General features: G+C 43.4%; 1 protein-coding gene across 1 annotated transcript; it reads left to right on the top strand.

Moving 5' to 3' along the window:
* Positions 1-1,095: 1,095 nt before the first annotated feature.
* Positions 1,096-3,480, top strand: LOC123489277 (chloride channel CLIC-like protein 1; the record flags this gene model as incomplete). The annotated part of the gene is given in 2 exon segments (XM_045219960.1): positions 1,096-1,518; positions 3,292-3,480. Coding segments are annotated over 2 exon segments (516 nt in total), but the record flags the coding sequence as incomplete, so codon positions are not given.
* Between the last annotated feature and the right edge of the window lie 11,777 nt (positions 3,481-15,257).

Here is a 15,257-nt window from a genome sequence, read left to right on the forward strand (position 1 = left end):
AAAACGTTTTGAAAGGCAGGGCAGGATGGATATGGGTCTGTAACAGTTTGGATCTAGAGTGTCACCCCCTTTGAAGAGGGGGATGACCGCGGCAGCTTTCCAATCTCTGGGGATCTCAGACGTTACGAAAGAGAGGTTGAACAGGCTAGTAATAGGGGTTGCGACAATTTCGGCGGCTAGTTTTAGAAAGACTTTAGTGGACTCCTTCCTGCCTTTACCCCAGATTGGTACAGAGGTGCCATGACTCTCCAGCACGATCTCTGTAAGATGTACTACGAAGTCCTCATGGTCAACCCAATCCTTCTCGTACCCCCAACTAAGGTAACCTGTAGTTGACAACCGGGGTTGGGAACAATTCTATTTCAATTCAGTCCATACAGGAAGTAAGTGCAAAGCCTTTGGTCTAGCGGTAATGCTCTAGGCACATAAACTGTCCCTACCGGAGACTAGGGTTCAAACCCCAACTCCAACCCTTAAATGCATCCCATCTCTCTGTATCCGTCTCTAGTTCTACCTGTCCAAATAAAGGAAACAATGAGAGTGAATCCTTCCTGCATTGACTGCACTGAAATGGATTGACCCTAACCCTGTTGACGACCAATAACCTGTGTAACATTTAGCCTATTTCCAATGGGACGCAGTGTGATAGTGTATTATTATATCTCTGTCTCTGAAGGAAATCACTATGACCATCACCAACTTCTTCACGGAAACTCAGAAGCACTTTGGCCAGAGGATCAGTGAGTTCCTCGTTGCCCTCAAGGGACCTACCGGTCACCCTGCAGATCCCTGTGCTCTTCATCATCGTGCTTTCCATCCTGGTACACACACACACACTTGAAACACTGTCACAAGGGCTGGGGTAAATTCCATTTCAATTCAAACAATTCAGAAAGAGAATTGGTGTTGAAAAATCCTTAAGAAAATAAATGGCCCTTTTCAATTCTTGATTGAGAATTTCTATTTACTTCTGTATTGAAATGGAATGGAATTTAACCCATCCCTGACTATCACACAGCAGTCATACTAACTGTTTCCAGTTTTAGCCAGTTTCCTAAATGTCACTGAAGCAGTATATTCCTCCATCTTCCTCAGGTGTTTATGTACTGTAGCTGCCAGGCAGCCATCCGGCCCGGCATTACGAGACTGCTGCGCATCGGCAGGCCCAGGGACCCCCCTCCTCCAGCCGTGGACCAGCCCGAGCCCAAGGCCCATCTGAGAGGGACAAACCACGACCCACAGGCAGGGGGGGACGCCCCTCAATGCTCCCCTCCCAGATACGTGGAGACCCTGAGGAACGACGACCGGCTGTTTAGCAACGTCCAGGAAGAGATACAGCAAGAACCAGTTGTAGCTGGGGCCACAACTGAAGGCAATGACTCACAAGAAGCTAAACCCTCTCCAGCTAAAGCCAAACCCAATGAGAGGGACGTGACGTCTGAATCTAAGGTGGCTACTGACTGGGAGGCTGAGCAGCTGGCCAAGAGGCAGCCCTCAACAACTACACAAGGGAATAATGTAAGTGGTTTGTGTTGATCTCGACTGAGTTATGGATGCAAAGGTGTTCCCTTATGAACCTGGGGGCTTATCAAAAGCAGCTTGTCATTCTAGGTTTTTAGCCTCTACACTGGAATTGTATACCGGAGGTCACTCCAGCAAGTGGTCTCGGCCGCAAGCTGCACAACAAATACTTGAAAGTAGAACCAAACATAATTTGACACTTCAGAGCTGCAAGCCACAGAGGGGACCTGCCTCTAGCAGTGGAGGAAAATGTCGCTAAGGGTGGGGTTCCGGGGTCCCCCCCTGATAAATTGTATGTAGAAGGACTAAGTTAAGCTGGTGACTTCTAAAAAGGACATTCTACTCCAAAATGAATTAAAATCTAAAATATTTCCACCTACAGAAATGAGCCCAATAACATATTGGTAAAATTATTTTAACATATTGGACCATGCATATAGCCTATGCATGGTCCATATTATCAGGTATGCTATTAGCAATAAGCATTATCACCTGTAGCCCAACTGATGCAGCATAATGGCTATAAATACATAGGCTGATGCATGGGGTTTCCTATCTGCTTTTACCATGGGCTTAATCCTTAGCTAGATCCCAAATGTGATATTTTAACTAGTTAGCATGTATTGATAAATTTTATGTCCCCAGAAAATTGCATAAACACAGTGAATATAATGTAGGCCTACCTGTTAGGATTACTTGGGGTAAAACGCCACATGGGGTAACACGCCCCCTCCTGTACTTCTCACAGAAACCCCTTCATGACACCATGCTCCTCGGAGCCAGATGCTGATGATGGGTAACCCTTTGCTGGGCAGCTGGCATTGAAACCCCCCATGCTAGGCGAAAGGAGTTCCAATGACGGGCGTTTTAAAGTTATTATAGCTGGTGGTGGATGGTTGTCAAACAATCATTAACCAGCCTTCCTGATTTGAACTTTCGTAAACTACATTATGGATATTGGGAAATGATCTATGTTTATGGGTATACAGTCAGTAAGTCCTCTGTCCTTGTGTTTAAATGCCAACCACATCACCTTACATGCGTTAATGGGATGATTCAGATTCTACATCAATTGGTAAATTGCAGATCCAGTGTTTGTTTTTTTTACCCCAATTTTCCTTTGCCATCTCTTTCATATGTTTTTAACACCACTGTGCTTTATTGTGCTTTTGTTTGCCTGCCTGGTCAATGTGCATGTACCCTCAACACATGATGATTGTGTATGTTGTGCGCAGTGATCCTGTCGGTAGTGGCAATGTTTTGTGGCAACTCACCATTCTCTTCTGAAATAATGTGAATGATGTTTTTATGGTATTACCATAGACATATCCACATTTATAGGCAGGCGTACATCATTGGGTATTACTAATATACACTGATTGTACAAAATATTATGAACACCTTCTCTTTCCATGACAGACTGACCAGGTGAAAGCTATGATCCTTTATTGATGTCACTTGTTAAATACTCTTCAATCAGTGTAAATGAAGGGGAGAAGACAGGTTAAAGAAGGATTTTAAGCCTTGAGACAATTGATACATGGATTGTGTATGTGTGCCATTCATAGGGTGAATGGGTAAGACAAAATATTTAAGTGCATTTGAACGGGGTATGGTAGTAGGTGCCAGGCGCACTGTTTTTTGTCAAGAACTGCAAAGCTGCTAGGGGTATTGCACAACTCAATATTAGGAAGGTGTTCTTAATGTTTTGTACACATTGTTGGGATGATTTGTTTCTAAATATTGCTCTTTGCTTACTGTGCTTTGCAGACATTGGAGAAGTCATCAGAAGAGAAGATGGTGCATGGTGAAACTGATAGGGTGCCTGTACAAGAGACTGAACCAACGTCACTAGCACTATAGACAATGTTCTTGTCATTGACAGCAGTGCGCAATCTCCAATCCGTGAGTTGGATGCCTTAAGCCATATATGAAGATGCATTGTATTTTTTTTATCAAGATAATAAATAATACTTTTTCTTTCTTTTTTGAAAATGTCATGTTTTTCAGTTTACAATGTAGCAGTAGTGATTTTTGTCTCTAAAAAAAGCACAGTTTGTTGACATGTCTTACTTTAAATGTGTATGTTTTTGTTAGGGGTAGACCAGCTTTAATATTGCAGATTGTAGCTTCCATCAATGTAATTGTCGGCATCATTTTCAATCCCCCATATATTGTTTTGTGTGTGTGTGTGTGTATATATATATATATATATATACATACACAAGTACCAGTCAAAAGTTTGGACACACCTACTCATTCAAGGGTTTTTCTTTATTTTTACTATTTTCTACATTGTCGATTAATATTGAAGACAACAAAACTATGAAATAACACATGGAATCATGTAGTAACCAAAGAAGTGTTAAACAAATCAAAATATATTTTATATTTGAGATTCTTCAAAGGAGCCACCCTTTGCCTTGATGACAGCTTTGCACACTCTTGGCATTCTCTCAATGAGCTTCACCTGGAATACTTTTCCAACAGTCTTGAAGGAGTTCCCACATATGCTGAGCACTTGTTGGCTGCTTTTCCTTGACTCCAGCTTGTATATACTATATACATTTTACAGACACAATCTATTTTACAATTGTTATCTTTTGTTTGTTTTTACTACTATCCTTCTGCTACCCTCAACCCCTTCCATCTATTTCTGAAGACCATCCAGTTTGATTTCTATTTGCCATATATTTGTAACTGTTTCACACAAGTTCTGAACCTATATACATTTTACGGACACAGTATATTTTATATTAGTTATCTTGTTATCAGTCCCACCCTTCTGCTCCACTCAACCCCTCCCATCTATCAACACCATCCATATTGGATTTCTATTTGCCATATTTTTTCAACTGCTGTGATGTTTCACAAAAGTTCTAAACCTTTCTATTTTCATAGTTTCTACAGATTTGTAAATTAAAGAAACATTTTTGCTAAAAGTATTATTATATTATTGATCGATTTGACTATGACTTTTCTAATGACCCAGTAGTGCTATCTGCAGAGTTGGCTCCAGGTAAATGTTGCAATTCTTCAGCCATTCCTGGACCTGTGACCCAAAAACAAGCTACATATGGACAGTACCAAAACAAATGATCTAATGATTCTGTGTCTTCGCAGCAAAATCTGCAGAGCTGGGATGGTTGTAGCCCCCATATATACACTGCTCAACAAAAAAAAGTGAACACTAAAATAACACATCCTAGATCTGAATGAATGAAATAATCTTATTAAATACTTTTTTCTTTACATAGTTGAATGTGCTGACAACAAAATCACACAAAAATGATCAATGGAAATTAAAGTGGAAAACCACACTACAGGCTGATCCATCTTTGATGTAATGTCCTTAAAACAAGTCAAAATGAGGCACAGTAGTGTGTGTGGCCTCCACGTGCCTGTATCATTTACATTTTAGTCATTTAGCAGACGCTCTTATCCAGAGCGACTTACAGTTAGTGAGTGCATACATGATTTTTTTTTTTTCATACCCCGGTGGGAATCGAACCTACAACCCGGGCGTTGCAAACGCCATGCTCTACCAACTGAGCTACATCCCTGCCGGCCATTCCCTCCCCTACCCTAGACGACGCTGGGCCAATTGTGCGCCGCCCCATGGGTCTCCCGGTCACGGCCGGCTACGACAGAGCCTGGATTCGAACCAGGATCTCTAGTGGCACAGCTAGCACTGCGATGCAGTGCCTTAGACCACTGCGCCACTCGGGAGACTGTATGACCTCCCTACAACGCCTGGGCATGCTCCTGATGAGGTGGCGGATGGTCTCCTGAGGGATCTCCTCCCAGACCTGGACTAAAGCATCCGCCAACTCCTGGACAGTCTGTGGTGCAACGTGGCGTTGGTGGATGGAGCGAGACATGATGTCCCAGATGTGCTCAGTTGGATTCAGGTCTGGGGAACGGGCAGGCCAGTCCATAGCATCAATGCCTTCCTCTTGCAGGAACTGCTGACACACTCCAGCCACATGAGGTCTAGCATTGTCTTGCATTAGGAGGAACCCAGGGCCAACCGCACCAGCATATGGTCTCACAAGGGGTCTGAGGATCTCATCTCGGTACCTAATGGCAGTCAGGCTACGTCTGGCGAGCACATGGAGGGCTGTGCGGCCCCCCAAAGAAATGCCACCCCACACCATGACTGACCCACCGCCAAACCGGTCATGCTGGAGGATGTTGCAGGCAGCAGAACGTTCTCCACAGCATCTCCAGACTCTGTCACGTGCTCAGTGTGAACCTGCTTTCATCTGTGAAGAGCACAGGGCGCCAGTGGCGAATTTGCCAATCTTGGTGTTCTCTGGCAAATGCCAAACGTCCTGTACGGTGTTGGGTTGTAAGCACAACCCCTACCTGTGGACGTCGGGCCCTCATACTACCCTCATGGAGTCTGTTTCTGACCGTTTGAGCAGACACATGCACATTTGTGGCCTGCTGGAGGTCATTTTGCAGGGCTCTGGCAGTGCTCCTCCTGCTCCTCCTTGCACAAAGGCGGAGGTAGCAGTCCTGCTGCTGGGTTGTTGCCCTCCTACGGCCTCCTCCACGTCTCCTGATGTACTGGCCTGTCTCCTGGTAGCGCCTCCATGCTCTGGACACTACGCTGACAGACACAGCAAACCATCTTGCCACAGCTCGCATTGATGTGCCATCCTGGATGAGCTGCACTACCTGAGCCACTTGTGTGGGTTGTAGACTCCGTCTCATGCTACCACTAGAGTGAAAGCACCGCCAGCATTCAAAAGTGACCAAAACATCAGCCAGGAAGCATAGGAACTGAGAAGTGGTCTGTGGTCACCACCTGCAAACCAGTCATTTATTGGGGGTGTCTTGCTAATTTCCTATAATTTACACCTGTTGTCTATTCCATTTGCACAACAGCATGTGAAATGTATTGTCAATCAGTGTTGCTTCCTAAGTGGACAGTTTGATTTCACAGAAGTGTGATTGACTTGGAGTTACATTGTGTTGTTTAAGTGTTCCCTTTATTTTTTTGAGCAGTGTATATACAGTGGGGAGAACAAGTATTTGATACACTGCCGATTTTTGCAGGTTTTCCTACTTACAAAGCATGTAGAGGTCTGTAATTTTTATCATAGGTACACTTCAACTGTGAGAGACTGAATCTAAAACAAAAATCCAGAAAATCACATTATATGATTTTTAAGTAATTAATTTGCATTTTATTGCATGACATAAGTATTTGATACATCAAAAAAGCAGAACTTAATATTTGGTACAGAAACCTTTGTTTGCAATTACAGAGATCATACGTTTCCTGTAGGTCTTGACCAGGTTTGCACACACTGCAGCAGGGATTTTGGCCCACTCCTTCATACATACCTTCTCCAGATCCTTCAGGTTTCGGGGCTGTCACTGGGCAATACGGACTTTCAGCTCCCTCCAAAGATTTTCTATTGGGTTCAGGTCTGGAGACTGGCTAGGCCACTCCAGGACCTTGAGATGCTTCTTACGGAGCCACTCCTTAGTTGCCCTGGCTGTGTGTTTCGGGTCGTTGTCATGCTGGAAGACCCAGTCACGACCCATCTTCAATGCTCTTACTGAGGGAAGGAGGTTGTTGGCCAAGATCTCGCGATACATGGCCCCATCCATCCTCCCCTCAATACGGTGCAGTCGTCCTGTCCCCTTTGCAGAAAAGCATCCCCAAAGAATGATGTTTCCACCTCCATGCTTCACGGTTGGGATGCTGTTCTTGTGGTTGTATTCATCCTTCTTCCTCCTAACACGGCGAGTGGAGTTTAGACCAAAAAGCTCTATTTTTGTCTCATCAGACCACATGACCTTCTCCCATTCCTCCTCTGGATCATCCAGATGGTCATTGGCAAACTTCAGATGGGCCTGGACATGCGCTGGCTTGAGCAGGGGGACCTTGCGTGTGCTGCAGGATTTTAATCCATGACGGCGTAGTGTGTTACTAATGGTTTTCTTTGAGACTGTGGTCCCAGCTCTCTTCAGGTCATTGACCAGGTCCTGCCGTGTAGTTCTGGGCTGATCCCCTCACCTTCCTCATGATCATTGATGCCCCACGAGGTGAGATCTTGCATGGAGCCCCAGACCGAGGGTGATTGACCGTCATCTTGAACTTCTTCCATTTTCTAATAATTGAGACAACAGTTGTTTCCTTCTCACCAAGCTGCTTGCCTATTGTCCTGTAGCCCATCCCAGCCTTGTGCAGGTCTACAATTTTATCCCTGATGTCCTTACACAGCTCTCTGGTCTTGGCCATTGTGGAGAGGTTGGAGTCTGTTTGATTGAGTGTGTGGACAGGTGTCTTTTATACAGGTAACGAGTTCAAACAGGTGCAGTTAATACAGGTAATGAGTGGAGAACAGGAGGGCTTCTTAAAGAAAAACTAACAGGTCTGTGAGAGCCGGAATTCTTACTGGTTGGTAGGTAATCAAATACTTATGTCATGCAATAAAATGCAAATTAATTACTTAAAAATCATACAATGTGATTTTCTGGATTTTTGTGTTAGATTCCGTCTCTCACAGTTGAAGTGTACCTATGATAAAAATTACAGACCTCTACATGCTTTGTAAGTAGGAAAACCTGCAAAATCGGCAGTGTATCAAATACTTGTTCTCCCCACTGTATGTATGTATGTGTGTGTGTGTGTATATATATATATATATATATATATATATATATATATATATATATATATATATAAACATTCTATTGGTTGCAAGAATTTTGTATTATCATTTAAATTGAAAAATTATCAATTTCTCAATCCAGCATCGTTTTGTGAATCAGTTCATAAACCATGTGCCATGGAATCGGTACATCGAAAATCTCTTCCCAACTATTTTGCAATCTATATGGCACAACTGTCAATTTTTTGGTCCTTAAATGAAACTGGTATACTTTTTTATTTATCACAATGTTCTTTAACCAATTTTGGTCTTTAATGCAGGGCCGACAGACAAGTTAATTACTTTTTCCCCCTTCCACTTGCCACTTCCATTTTTGTGGTAATGCTGCAATTAGTTAAAGTCAAATAAAAAAAATGTTGTCACGTGCCGAATACAGGCCCTTAACCAACAATGCAGTTTGAAGAAAATAGAGTTAAGAAAATATTTACTAAATATACTAAAGCCTTCCTCTGACACCGCCTAGTGTATATAGGTCCTGGATGGCAGGAAGCTTGGCCCCAGTGATGTACTGGGCTGTACGCACTACCCTCTGTAGCGCCTTGCGGTCGGCTGCCGAGCAGTTTCCATACCAGGCGGTGATGCAACCGGTCAGGATGCTCTCGATGGTGCAGCTGTAGAACTTTTTGAGGATCTGGGGACCCCATGCCAAATCTTTTCAGTCTCCTGAGGGGGAAAAGGCGTTGTCGTGCCCTCTTCACGACTTCCAAGCTGTGTTTGGACCATGATAGTTTGTTGGTGATGTGGACACCAAGGAACTTGAAACTCTCGACCTGCTCCACTACAGCCCCGTCGATGTGAATGGGGGCGTGTTCGGCTCTCCTTTCCTGTAGTCCACGATCATCTCCTTTGTCTTGCTCACGTTGAGGGAGAGGTTGTTGTCCTGGCACCACACTGCTAGGTCTCTGACCTCCTCCCTATAGGCTGTCTCATCGTTGTCGGTGATCAGGCCTACCACCGTTGTCGTCAGCAAACTTAATGAGTCGCGCTTGACCGCGCAGTCGTGGGTGAACAGGGAGTACAGGAGGGGACTAAGCACGCACTCCTGAGGGGCCCCCATGTTGAGGATCAGCGTGGCAGATGTGTTGTTGCCTACCCTTACCACCTGGGGGAGGCCCGTCAGGAAGTCCAGGATCCAGTTGCAGAGGGAGGTGTTTAATCCCAGGGTCCTTAGCTTAGTGATGAGCTTCGTGGGCACTATGGAGTTGAACGCTGTGCTGTAGTGAATTAACAGCATTATCACATAGGTGTTCCTTTTGTCCAGGTGGGAAAGGGCAGTGTGGAATGCGATTGGGATTGCGTTAATCTGTGGATCTGTTGGGGCGGTATGCGAATTGGAATGGGTCTAGGGTTTCCGGGATGATGGTGTTGATGTGAGCCATGACCAGCCTTTCAAAGCACTTCATGGCTACCGACGTGAGTGCTACGGGCGGTAGACATTTAGGCAGGTTACCTTCGCTTTCTTGGGCTCAGGGACTATCGTGGTCTGCTTGAAATGTGTAGGTATTACAGACTCGGTCAGGGAGAGGTTGAAAATCTCAGTGAAGACACTTGCCAGTTGGTCCGCGCATGCTCTGAGTACACGTCCTGGTAATCCATCTGAAATGTTGACCTGTTTAAAGGTCTTGCTCACAGCGGCTACGGAGAGTGTTGCTTGCCTCGAAGCGAGCATAGAAGGCGTTTAGCCCGTCTGGTAGGTTCGCGTCACTGGGCAGCTCGCGGCTGGGTATCCCTTTGTAGTCCGTAGTAGTTTGCAAGTCCTGCCACATCCGACGCGCGTCAGTGCTGGTTTAGTAGGATTCAATCTTAGTCCTGTATTGATGCTTTGCCTGTTTTGATGGTTCGTCTGAGGGCATAGCGGGATTTCTTATAAGCATCCAGATTAGTGTCCCGCTCCTTGAAAGCGGCAGCTCTACCCTTTAGCTCGGTGCGGATGTTGCCTGTAATCCATGGCTTCTTGTTGGGCTATGTACGTAAGCTCACTGTGGGGACGACGTCGTCGATGCACTTATTGATGAAGCCGGTGACTAAGGTGGTATATTCCTCAATGCCAAGTAAAGGTGGTCTAGAGTTTTTCCTCTGGTTGCACATGTGACATGCTGGTAGAATTTTGGAAGGATTTAAGTTTGCCTGCATTAAAGTCCCCGGCCACTAGGAGCGCCGCTTCTGGATGAGCATTTTCTTGTTTGCTTATGGCCTTATACAGCTCGTTGAGTGCGGTCTTAGTGCCAGCGTCGGTTTGTGGTGGTAAATAGACGGCTACGAAAAACATAGATGAGAACTCTCTTGGTAGATAGTGTGGTCTACAGCTTATCATGAGGTACTCTACCTCAGACAAGCAATACCTCGAGACTACCTTAATATTAGACATCACGCACCAGCTGTTATTGACAAATAGACACACACCCCCACCCCTCGTCTTACCAGTCGTAGCTGTTCTGTCCTGCTGATGCATGGAAAACCCAGCCAACTGTATATTATCTGTGTCGTCATTCAGCCACAACTCTGTGAAACATAAGATATTACAATTTTTAATGTCCCGTTGGTAGGATAGTCTCGAACAGAGCTCATCCAGTTTATTCTCCAGTGATTGCACGTTGGCTAATAGAACGGATGGTAGAAGCGGGTTACCCACTCGCCGACAAATTCTCACAAGGCACCCTGACCTCCGCCCCCTGTATTTCCTTATTTTCTTCATGCGAATGACGGGGATTTGGGCCTTATCTGGGAGCAACATTATATCCTTTGGGTCCAACTCATTAAATACAAAATATTTGTCCAGTTTGAGGTGAGTAATCGCTGTTCTGATGTCCAGAAGCTCTTTTCAGTCATAAGAGACGGGAGCATCAACATTTATGTACAAAATAAGTTACAAACAATGCGAAAAAACATACAAAATAGCACAATTGGTTAGGAGCCTGTAAAACGGCAGCCATCCCCTCCGGCGCCATTGGTTGTAATTTTGGGTAGAGCAGACATTTCCAAATATTGTTGTTAGCTGCATGTGTGACAACTCCACCAGTCCTATTTGTATTTATTCTTTTAGAAACATTTATTTTTGTAACAATTAGTTTGTTTGAGTTTAACCACTATTTGTTGTATTATTTGTTCAGTCTTTTCTGGTGGATTAAACTGAAGTTGCAACCAACTTTCTATGGCTTGTTTTAAAAATTAGCTATATTTTGGAGATCATTTCCTTGTCAAATAACCAAAAGGGAGAGGTTATAATCTGAATAAAGGGAAAAAGGCCATTCTTGAACATGGGCTGAGGCATTTTTACTAATCTTCTAGAGAACCAGTTCAGATTTAAGTATAACTTTTGTATGACTGACGCATTTCGTGAGAGGTCTAATGCTTTAATATTTTATAATTTCTGCCCTCTGAATTCATATTCATTATTTAAATAGGCCCGTTTAATTTTGTCTGGCTTGCCGTTCCAAATAAAAGTGAATATTGTTTGCTCATATAATTTAAAAAACAGGTGTAGGCAAGACCAAAGCAAATAGGTCAACTGGGATATCACTAAATAGTTAATCAGGGTGATTTTTCCACAAATAGACAGGTATTTTCCTTTCCATGATAGCAAGATCTTATCTATTTTTCTATTAAAATGTATTGTAGTGAGAATGTATTTCTTTCGGGATATGTATACCAAGTATGTCCACATCACCGTCAGACCATTTTATTGGTAAACTACATGGTAATGTAAAAGTAATTTTTTTGTGATCCAATACGTAGTATAGTACATTTATCATAATTTGGTTGTAATCTAGATCCTCTATGAGGCTGTGGAGGGATTCAAGTTGTGGATTTAAAAGAAAACATGAATCATCAGTGTACAATGACACATTTTGTTTGATATTATTGTTGGATCTGATTTTAATAGCTAACATTTTGATGGCCATAATAAATAGATATGCCAATAGTGGACAACCTTGTTTTACTCCTCTTGACAGTTTAAAACTTTTGGAGAAATAGCCATTATTTACTATTTTACACCTAGGGTTACTATACCTGATTTTAACCCATTTTATAAGAGATTCTCCTAAATTGAAATGCTCCAGGCATTTATATATAAACTCCAGTCGTACTTTATCAAATGTATTTTCAAAGTCTGCTATGAATAGCAGGCCTGGTTTCCCAGATTTTTCATAGTGTTCTATTGTTTCCAGTACTTGCCTTAAATTATCTCCAATGTATCGTCCATGTAAAAAACCTGTCTGATTTGAATGAATAATGTCCGACAATACCTTTTTAATTCTATGCGCTATACATTTAGCAAAAATCTTTGCATCACAACACTGAAGTGTAAGGGGCCTCCAATTGTTTTTAATGGACTGGATCTTTATATTTCCCACTTGTATCCTGTTTCAGTAATAATGAAATCAGACCTTCTTCTTGAGTGTCTGATAATCTACCATTTACATAGGAGTGGTTAAAACATGCTAATAACGGTCCTCTGAGTATATCAAAAAAGGTTTGGTATAACTCGGCTGGTATGCCATCCAACCCTGGAGTTTTCCCGGACTTAAAGTCTTTAATTGCATCCAGAAGTTCCTCCTCTGTAATTTCACCTTCACATGAGTCTTTCTGTATGGCTGTTAATTTTACATTATCAATAGAAAAAAAATCTCTTGGTATTTTTCCTATTTTGTTGCCTTACAACCTGGAATTAAAATAGATTTTTGGGGGGGTTGTATCATTTGATTTACACAACATGCCTACCACTTTGAAGATGCAAAATATTTTTGGGGTGAAACACACAAGAAATAAGACAAAAAACAGGAAACTTGAGCGTGCATAACTATTCCCCCAAAGTCAATACTTTGTAGAGCCTGCAAGTCTCTTTGAGTATGTCTCTATAAGCTTTGCACATCTAGCCACTGGGATTTTTGCCCATTCTTCAAGGCAAAACTGCTCCAGCTCCTTCAAGTTGGATGGGTTCCGCTGGTGTACAGAAGTCTTTAAGTCATACCACAGATTCTCAATTGGATTGAGGTCTGGGCTTTGACTAAGCCCCTTAAACCACTCGAGTGTTGCTTTAGCAATATCCTTAGGGTCATTGTCCTGCTGGAAGGTGAACCTCTGTCCCAGTCTCAAATCTCTGGAAGACTGAAACGGGTTTCCCTCAAGAATTTCCCTTTATTTAGCGCCATCCATCATTCCTTCAATTCTGACCAGTTTCCCAGTCCCTGCCGATGGAAAAACATCCCCACAGCATGATGCTGCCACCACCATGCTTCACTGTGGGGATGGTGTTCTCGGGGTGATGAGAGGTGTTGGGTTTGCGCCAGACATAACGTTTTCCTTGATGGCCAAAAAGCTCAATTTTAGTCTCATCTGACCAGAGTACCTTCTTCCATATGTTTGGGGAGTCTCCCACATGCCTTTTGGCGAACACCAAACGTGTTTGCTTATTTTTTTCTTTAAGTAATGGCTTTTTTCTGGCCACTCTTCCGTAAAGCCCAGCTCTGTGGAGTGTACAGCGTAAAGTGGTCCTATGGACAGATACTCCAGTCTACGCTGTGGAGCTTTGCAGCTCCTTCAGGGTTATCTTTGTTGCCTCTGATTAATGCCCTCGTTGCCTGGTCTGTGAGTTTTGGTGGGCGGCCCTCTCTTGGCAGGTTTGTTGTGGTGCCATATTCTTTCAATTTTTTAATAATGGATTTAATGGTGCTCCGTGGGATGTTCAAAGTTACTGATATTTTTTTATAACCCAACCCTGATCTGTACTTCTCCACAACTTTGTCCCTGACCTGTTTGGGGCTCCTTGGTCTTCATGGTGCCGCTTGCTTGGTGGTGCCCCTTGCTTAGTGGGGTTGCAGACTCTGGGGCCTTTCAGAACAGGTGTGTATATATATACTAAGATCATGTGACAGATCATGTGACACTTAGAATGCACACAGGTGGACTTTATTTAACTAATTATGTGACTTCTGAAGGTAGTTGGTTGCACCAGATCTTATTTAGGGGCTTCATATCAAATGGGGTGAATACATATGCACGCACCACTTTTCCGTTATTTCTTTTGGTAGAATTTTTTGAAACAAGTTATTTTGTTTCATTTCACTTCACCAATTTGGACTATTTTGTATGTCCATTACATAAAATCCAAATAAAACGTATATTTAAATTGCAGGTTGTAACACTATATTTACATGACACTTTAGTCATTTAGCAGAAGCTCCCATCACATATCACTACATGACATAATGCAATGCATAATACAACATTATATTTATGTATATATGTGTCTCTTCACAGTCCCCATCATATCTGTTTTTTCAATATGGTTTTATTGCTAGTTTTAGTTACCTGGGATGGCAGATAGTTCTAGTGCCCTGGTGGCCTCTAACGAGCACAGCAGTGGAAGATATACATTTACACATTTTAGTCATTTAGCAGACGCTCTTATCCAGAGCGACTTACAGTTAGTGAATACATATATATATTTTTTTATACTGGCCCCCCGTGGGAATCGAACCCACAACCCTGGCGTAGCAAACGCCATGCTCTATCAACTGAGCTACATCCCTGCCGGCCATTCCCTCCCCTACCCTGGACGACTCTGGGCCAATTGTGCGCCGCCCATGAGTCTCCCGGTCGCGGCCGGCTGCGACAGAGCCTGGATACGAACCAGGATCTCTAGTGGCACAGTTAGCACTGCGATGCAGTGCCTTAGACCACTGCACCACTCAGGAGTACCTTGACAAGGTTAGCACAGGAGTACGGTGTTCAACACACACACTAGCTGGTAAGTCATCACAAGACAAGGAAGCCTGATATCCTCTGATAAAAGGGATCGGTACCTTCCCTCTGGAGGGATAGGTACCTTCTGGCCAATGGTTATCCTATATTAGCCAGGATGACGGATACACAGCCTTGGAGGGCGAATTTCGCATTCTGACCCACAGGTCACAGGCTGTACACACAACTCACACAGAGTTTAGCTTACCCTCCAGGCACCTGGGAAGATGCAATCCGAAAAACAGGAGCAGCGGAGCAGTCAATTTGTGCAATACAGCTAAGCTAATTTTGAAGAAGAAA

Source organism: Coregonus clupeaformis, unplaced genomic scaffold, assembly GCF_020615455.1.
Source record: "Coregonus clupeaformis isolate EN_2021a unplaced genomic scaffold, ASM2061545v1 scaf2938, whole genome shotgun sequence".
Taxonomy (NCBI): domain Eukaryota; kingdom Metazoa; phylum Chordata; class Actinopteri; order Salmoniformes; family Salmonidae; genus Coregonus; species Coregonus clupeaformis.